The sequence below is a fragment of the Sycon ciliatum genome, chromosome 11 (assembly GCF_964019385.1).
Source record: "Sycon ciliatum chromosome 11, ocSycCili1.1, whole genome shotgun sequence".
In the NCBI taxonomy this organism is placed as follows: domain Eukaryota; kingdom Metazoa; phylum Porifera; class Calcarea; order Leucosolenida; family Sycettidae; genus Sycon; species Sycon ciliatum.
In genome coordinates, this window is record NC_088653.1 from 25,142,541 (window position 1) to 25,150,942 (window position 8,402).

At 45.1% G+C, this 8,402-nt stretch overlaps 1 protein-coding gene across 1 annotated transcript in view; it reads right to left on the minus strand.

Annotated features, from left to right (window-relative positions):
• LOC135827218 (uncharacterized) overlaps positions 1–5,753 on the minus strand; it is a 36,615-nt gene extending 30,862 nt beyond the window's left edge. The window contains exons 1-2 of the mRNA XM_065339747.1: positions 5,723–5,753; positions 8–175 (exon numbers count right to left, since the gene is read on the minus strand). Of these exons, the coding sequence (XP_065195819.1) occupies positions 8–175; positions 5,723–5,753 (199 nt within the window). The remainder of the gene's footprint in view (positions 1–7; positions 176–5,722) is intronic.
• Between the last annotated feature and the right edge of the window lie 2,649 nt (positions 5,754–8,402).

Below are 8,402 nucleotides of genomic sequence, written 5' to 3' on the forward strand. Positions count from 1 at the left end.
CACTTACTATAACATATCGGCACTGAGCTCAATGTACCATTACTGTTGCATGTAGCTGATGAACTCCCCCACAGAAAGTATGTATGCTCACATGTAAACTGAACAGTAGCGCCATATTGAATGAGTGAAGCATTACTCATACCATTTTGTATAACTGGTACACTGCAGTTGAGACCTGGACATAAGGTCAACAGAGAAGAACAAGAACAAGAACAAGAAAAGAAATTACCACTATTTCAACCTTGGTCTTAGAACATTTTCGACATGTCTGGCGAGGAGCCTCTCCAAACATGAAACACTCTGCACTTCAATGAAAACATTCACAGTTTGCGTGAGACTGGGCTGGAGGCCCGAGTTTTCCGCATCCGTAGGAGCGCCACTACCCTCCATGGGTAAGGTGGGTAAGGGCAACAGAGAAGAAGAAGAAGAAGAAGAATATAATAAAACGAGAGAGCTTGGAAGCTCAGGGCCCTACGTCATGCTTTTTTGCCTTGATGACCTAGACAAAAAAAGCATAGGGATGTTATAAATTCTTATAAATTTCTACTTTTTGTTTTTAGACATAACCTGGAATTCGAACCCGCACTATCGCCCTGCATGCATCCCCGGAACCCCGGTACACTTCGCATAAATACTAATTCTTCCAAATTGCTTCACATTATGATCTTGTATTTGAAAGCCCTATTTGAATATGCATTGTGGCCAGCCGTCTTTGATTGCACGGTACGGTACGCAACAGGTACGGGACAGGTGCGGTCGAGGGTAATACGACACCATCTACCGCCTTGATGATGGCAAAAAAGAATAGGGATGTTATAAATTGTTCAATTTTCCTATTTTTTCAGGCATTACCTGGGATTCGAACCCGCACTATCGCCCTACATGCATTCCCCCATACACTTCGCATCCATACTCATTCTTCCAAGTTGCTTCACGTTATGATCTTGCGTTTGAAAGCCCTATTTGAATAGTGCGGCCAGCTGTATGTGGCCAGGTGTGTTTGATGGTACGGTACGGTACGGGACAGATACGGGATAGCGCCAGGCGTGACACAAACACACAAACAAACACACAAAAGAACACCAAATTAAAGCTGTGTGGACCCTGGCTAGCGCCAAACATTACTGAAGTAACATCTTCTGCATAGCTATGGGAATTAAAGCTGTGTGGACCCTGGCTAGCGCCAGACGTTACTGAAGTAACGTCTTCTGCATAGCTACGGGAATAATCTTTATTAAACGATCTCCCAGAGGCGATGGCCTGTCGAGGGGATCTCCTGATGCAAATCATGCAATAGAAATAAACAGTGAGGGGAACTACACGTGTTATAGTATATGCTACATAATGAGCAATAAACACAGGGCTGGGTTGTTCAAAAATAAAACAATTAATTTAAATGTCCAGGGATATGCCACTACAGTCAAATTAAAAACTTTTCACGTGCAAGCAATATTGCTGCTGAAATTTAGAAAGATGAAGAAGAAGAAGAAGAAGAATGAGCACACTGTCTCGCCCTAACAAGGAAGTCCCAGGTCGCAGCACGGATGAAAATCAGGCTGCATCAGCTTGCTCATCAGAATCTGAGGAACTCCCATTACCTGACTTCAACCAATCACCGCCCAGACCGTTCAACCTACAACAAGATTCGCAAACACAGCTCCAGCTGCCAGCTAAGGCAATTGGTGACCTCGCACAGTCAATGTCACAAGGCCGCCTCACCAAGTCCGGCAGCGACTCTGACATGGACTCAGACGGTTGTCAAGTACATAGCTCCAAACGCCCTCGAAGCCCTCGAAGCAGTGTCACACCTGAAAGACCTCGCGGGGCCACTGCCAATGCACCCAGAAACAAGAAGAAGTTGAAAAGGCGAACCCAGACAGTCCTAGGTGAGTGCAAGATATCCACACATACAGAACGGAACGTAATATCCTCGCACTTACACCATTTTCGCCTTCTTGCATAATATTATACTTTTGTCCTATGTCTTCTTTCGGCTCCAGCATGTTGTATTTCTTTACCTAATTTTCCTAGGAATGAGTTTTTTTAACATTTAATGCTAGGAGCTTGGGCAAAAATATGGACGAGCTCATACCCACTATCCCACGCATCACGCCCACACTAATTGCTGTCTGCGGAACATGGGCAAACCCCATGGAGCCAGACTCATTCTATGACATTCCAGATTACACACTCTACAGTCAGGACAGAACAAAAACGATGGGTGGAGGTGTTGCTTTATACATACATGCCCCTACCTGCCATAACGCCTAACAACAGTCGTCATGCCAAGCTTCCAGTCACTGTGGGTAGAGCTTACACTCTCAGATCGTACAGTCACCGTGGGATGCACGTATAGACCACCAAACTCTGAACCGAATTTATTCTGCCGCAAACTTGAATTGTGTCTCGGGAAATGTAACACCACAGCGCCATTCATCCTCCCCGGCGACCTAAATTCCAAGAACAGCTCTTGGTTGGATTCTGATGTCACAGACAGAGCTGGTGACGCACTTAGCTATCTTATTGATGCATATGGTTTCCATCAGCATGTAAACTTTGCCACCCACATCTGCCGAGGCTATCTAAATTCGTGCCTCGATCTAGTCATCTCCAATCTTCCTCTGGAGGAGGTCACACTTTCTTCCAGAGCCCCGTTTGGGTGTTCAGATCGCCTAGCAATCCAGAGAACTATCTCTATGCAGCCACCAGCAGATGAGCGTGGCAGACGTAACCTGCCACCTTGGACCTGGAACTGGAATTCAGAGAACGTTGGCGCCCTGAGAGAAGCGCTAGCGTATACTCAACTGCTGCCACCCGACATTGACTTGCCGTCATATTCGCTGACCGAACTGTGGTCGCTCTGGCGTGACACTCTACTTCACACCGCACACCAGTTCTGCACTCAACTCCGGTTGACTAGATCATCTGCAGTGTCTCCAAAACGCCCATGGATGACACCTGATCTGCTAAATAATATCCGTACAAAGCACAGGTTATACAGGAAATACCTCCGGACACGGACTTCTGAAGACTGGGACCAGTTCACAACTTGGCGAAACAAGACAACAACTCTTCTCCGCAGTGCCAAGTCCAAATTCGTTCATAAACCAGCCAATGCCGACAACCACTGTGACCAAACCCATACAAACCGCCCAAACCTCTACAAACTTATGAAGACCCTTCGAATTTCACCAAGAAAGGAAATGCCAGCCTTGAACCATGATGGCAGGAAGCTCACATCGAACTTAGATCAGGCAGAAGCATTCAACAGCTTCTTCATTTCAGAAAGCAAGAAGTCTGTCTCAGTTGACAACGAGCCAGTCCCCGACATCCTTCTACCAACATCCGGCGAGAGAGAGCTTGCCCAAAGCACAACCACACCCGCCGAGGTAGAACAGCTCCTAGGAGCCCTTAATCCTTGCAAAGCCCCTGGGTTTGACGACATCCCAACAAGACTCATCAGGAACTTCTATCTTCACTTATGACTTTGACAGCCATTTATTATCTATTTGACCCATATTGCATGTCTCTCGCGCTAAAAAGAGGCAATTTACATGTACGTTGCTATGGTAACCATGGCAATTTTAGTACATAGGCCATAACTCTTGAACGGACAACTTTGGCACATTCTGGTTTTCAGGTGTCATTTGCTGGTTGTTGTGCCATTCCAAATCCATCAAAAAATCCTTCCTGGACAGGGTGTCACACTAACTTCTTATTCCTTGGACTTTTGCTGACTTGGCTCCAAGACTATGCTGGAAGATACCAATGACAAGGAAGACGAGTGGTTCCCGGAGTGTGAAAGCGAAAAGCAAAGAGAAGTTTTTAAGGTGGCTCATGCCGAAATCCTTTTTCCGAAAATTCACCAGTTTGACACCTTTTTTTTTACAATGCTATGAGTGTCCCTCTCTAATCCGGCACCTTTTGCTACGGCGTTTTCTGCTGGATTAACGAGGGTGCTGGATTAAGAAATCCTGCCCTCTGACCCGGCCCTACCCAATTGCATACACGCAGAGTTTTTCCGTGTTGACACAAGTATTTGGTGCACGGCTTTATATTCTCAACTTTTCTCGAGGAATATACACAGTGATAAAGTGATAAAGTAAAACAGAGAACATGTTCACATTTACTCTTGCACACACACGCACACACACACCTGAAAATTGGCAGGACACTACTCCTTGCTAGAATAAGAAAGTATGGTTGACTGCTTACCCGTTGTCTCCTGGACAACATTGACCCTCTTGAGAAGGCCACGCAAGCAGTCGACATCATGCAGGTCGAAGGTTGTAGTTAGTTGTAGAACGCCAGTACCGTCGGTCAGTGTCGTGCAATGTTATCGCATAAGCTGATTGTTTAGTAACTGGTGATGTTAGTGGACATTATAGTGTAACTTGTAGTTCCTTGGTCTTTCTCTTTGTATAAATTGAGTTAGGGTTCGGAAAAGTTCTAACAACCAACCGAACTGAACTTTCCCGCGCGAGGTCGAGTACAGTTGTCAACTGAACTGTACTCTGAAGTTGCCCCGCGCACGCGCGGCACTGACCAGACCGGCCTAGCCTGGCCTGGCCTGGCAAGGAGTGCACCTGTACGGTACGCGATTTACGACTGCCGAATTATGAAATCAAACTACGTGCAGTTTGAGCGATTCGTTTCAAAAAGTCACTGCCGGAGGCGGAATTCAAGTGCCGGATTAAGATGCAGGAATTGAACGAAAAAAATCGGTTTCGTCAGAAAGTGCGCCGGTTGGCAAGGGTTCCGGATAAACAAGTGCCGGATTAGAGAGGGACGACTGTACAGGTATTAGGGTACGTAATGGGGCACTTTGGAGGGGTTATGGCCCTTCGAAGTAGCCCGAACAAGGCGTTCTCTAAGAAAGAGACAGGTTTGCATTGAGGACAATAAAATGCTTCCAACTTCCATCTGTTGCTTCATGTAATCATATTAGTAATTCCCATAGTATCAGAGCATGTCAGAGTAGCTTTATATGCCAAAAGATACACTGGTTGAAAGTACTCGCTTCTGCGTTAGGAGGTGAAACTGGTATTCTGAACCCCGATACGATACGGTGCGCAGAATGCTTTGAAATTTAAATTTTGCAAAGTTGGCCCGAAAATGATTGAATTTTTCTTGCTAGTTGCATCGCACTACATCAGTATCATGCGGTTATGTCAAAATGATGTTAGCTCATTGGACTCGTTTACCCACTGTTTACAGAAATATGCGAAGAAATGATCATCTCTCGTAATTGATTCAAGTGGATTTGCCTAAACAATGTGTGATACTAGTGGTCCTGAATTCCAAAGAAAGAATTGAAATGTACTCATATCATAGTTTAATACATGTGCAAGCCTGCCAAATTGAAACAAATGAAAAGCGATTTCCCGTTTGTAAAAGTAGGTTTTTCTCTTATTTCCTGACATAATAACGTGGCTTGCACACTAGCGAAATTTTGGGAGTAACAGCTTGCCCTCATGATGCTTGAAACTTTGAACAAAAATCGGACAGAAAGTGGTTTTGACCGCCGATATTTTTCGCGATAACGGCCCGAGCTACCTTAAAATCAAGCTCCTCGGCTCCTCGAGGAGCAATATAATTATACTGATTTAAAATCAGTTTGGGTATTTGTAAAGATCCTAGTGATTATCAAGAATCCAGCCCCTGAATATGTTTGCTTGCCTTTGTGTGCTTCCGCACACTGGTTCTGCTCCACAGTGCTTACCATCATATCGACAAGAGATATCATCAGCCATTGTTTTAAACTCCATTTGATCATTTTGTCGAGGAAGGCAGGCTAAAAATATGGGCAAACAATAGAAGTAGGTCATTGATTCAATCGTTTTTTTAAGAGAAAAGAAATAATACTATGTTACGAGTTATGACTAACAGTTCATCAAGACTATATATATTAATTATTTGTATTTTGTATTATTTATATTTTTAAGGATTTTCCAAAGGCTTTGCGCCTGTCGAGGGGATCTCCTGCAAGAAGAATGAAATGACAACTTTATGTAGAGGGAGCAGTTAATCAAGGATAGGCTAAGGAAATAGATCTAGGCGTACAACATCTGGTAAGTAAGGAGTTGGGATACCGTCAGTGGAATGAATGTATCGGCGAAAATGCTGATAGAGAGAATACTGGAATTCAGGAGGCTGGTTATAGAGGTAAAAGAAGGCGGTAGGCAATTCCATAGCATTGCGGCTTTGTTGGAAAAGAGCGAAGAAAAACGAACATCGTGATAATTGATGTTAAGTTTGTTGCGCGCATAGTGAGATGGTCTAAGACCATGATTGAGAAACAGAGGGTACCAGGTTCAAGTCCTGCTTGGAAGCGGAAGGATTTTTCCCAGCCAAGCTGCGACCCACAGTTAATTGGGAACTCGTGGCCTGGCACCAGGAAAACATGGATGCAGTGAATGGGATTTTCGGTCTTTGACCACATGCTGGTGTGCTGATCTACTCACCTCCCACCGCTTTAGGAGCTGCATCTGCGTCTTGTTCCTTGAAGAGTGGTGGCGTTCCTACGGATGCGGAAAACTTGGCCTCTATATAGAGAAACCGAGTCTCTCGCGAACCATGAATTTTGTTTTGTTTTTTGTTTGTTTGATCTTCTTGGAAAGTGAAAGGTGAAAATGTTGAAGATGTCCGGGAGATATATGTATAAGGTTAACCCATTGAACGCTGATGAAGTCTATAGACGTCATTGAAAATGACCCCATGCGCGGATGACGTCTATAGACGTCATGGGATAAATAGCGATTTCTGGCACTCTCAGGTGTGTAAAAGCACTGTTAGTCAATTGGATCTTGATCCTGCCTCTTGTATGATAGTTTGTGTGTGCGAATCGCGCTTGGAAACACTACGCGTCTTTTTTTCTTCCCTTTTCAGCGATGTTTCAGCTGCAATTTCACGCATTTGGCGTATTTCACGCAACTTGAGCAAACTTGCGTCCCCTGTTGTGATGCGCTATTCTTTTTGGGGACTGTATCGATTCTGTCACCCTGTGGTTGATAGTCTTGGCAATGATTTCCAAAATATTTTAGGACCCCAGTTGCCAGAACCCTGGAGTTTTAGACCTTGTTATTGGCCCTGTTTTTAGCATTTATATGCAGAGTACCATAGGCAAGGCCCAGGAGCGCTGAATGGGTTAAATAGAGTAACAAGAGCTGATATTTGTCTGCGAAAGTGCAACGACTCTAAGTCACAAAGGGCGTTTAACTGGGATTTCTTTTCGCATCAATCTACATTGACTTTTTTACGTAGCAAATACTTCCTAGCTACTTTGGCTTGTAAAATATTTAAACGCTCCAGCTCAGCTTTGGTGATGGCACAGGCCCAGGCCGAGGTGGCATGTTCCAGGGCAGGTCGGACAAAACTAGTGCTGGAACAAGTACTCTATAAGCTATCGAGCGAGTACTGTCACTATCGAGTCGCGTATCGAGTACTCTATAAGCACACATGCGCATATATGTCAGTACCACGTACCCAATTTTTGCACACCATTTACACAATTCAATATCCTTTAATAAAAAATTTCATTGCAAAGCCACCTGGATATAGCTATATTTTATGACCGGAACAGAATATGTAACAGGGACATGTTAAGATGGCGACAGTTGATAATTAAATAAATAATAACTCAATAGCAACAATCAAGTGCACATTCTATTCATGATTCCAGCTTGCCGTCCAAAGTATCATGAATCATTCATGACTGCAAGCTGGGCAGAGGCGGCATATCATCTTCAGCGGTAGGGGCTAGCACCATGGCAGGTAATGCTCGTACAATGCCTTCCTTCCTGATCCTCAGTAGGTGTGCATTGCAATGGAGGAAGATCAGTGCATCGATGCTAGTGCTCGACAACGAACAACGCCGCTTGTCCACCAGATAGCCGGCAAATGAAAAGACCCGCTTCGATGGTACGCTGGTTGCCGGAATACACAGGTAGCGCTTGGCTTGTGCAGCAACTCGGGGAAAGCGGCTGGCGTTAGCATTCCACCACACCAACGGATCCACAGCTCGGCGGAGGACCTTCTCGTTGAATAACAATTCAACCTCTGCCTGGATTGACTCATCATTTTCGTTCTCACCTCCCAGGAGATCATCGAGAACTGATGCTGCTGAGCGAGCGTCCGGACAATGGCGTTTTGCTGAAGGAGAGGATACCTGGCACGCGTCATCGGACTGACAATCAACAGCAGCTGCACTGATCAGGGCATCCTTTACGCCAGCTCTGCATGCATTGGTCATGCACTTCAAGTCGCGAAAGCGGGGATCAAGCGCTGTGGCCATGGCATAGATACTTGTTGAACGTGTTGAGTCCAGTTCAAACCGGCGGTTGACATTGTTACCGAGTCGACTTTTGGCGGTGGTGACAAGCAGTGGCTCGTCGTCATCAGAG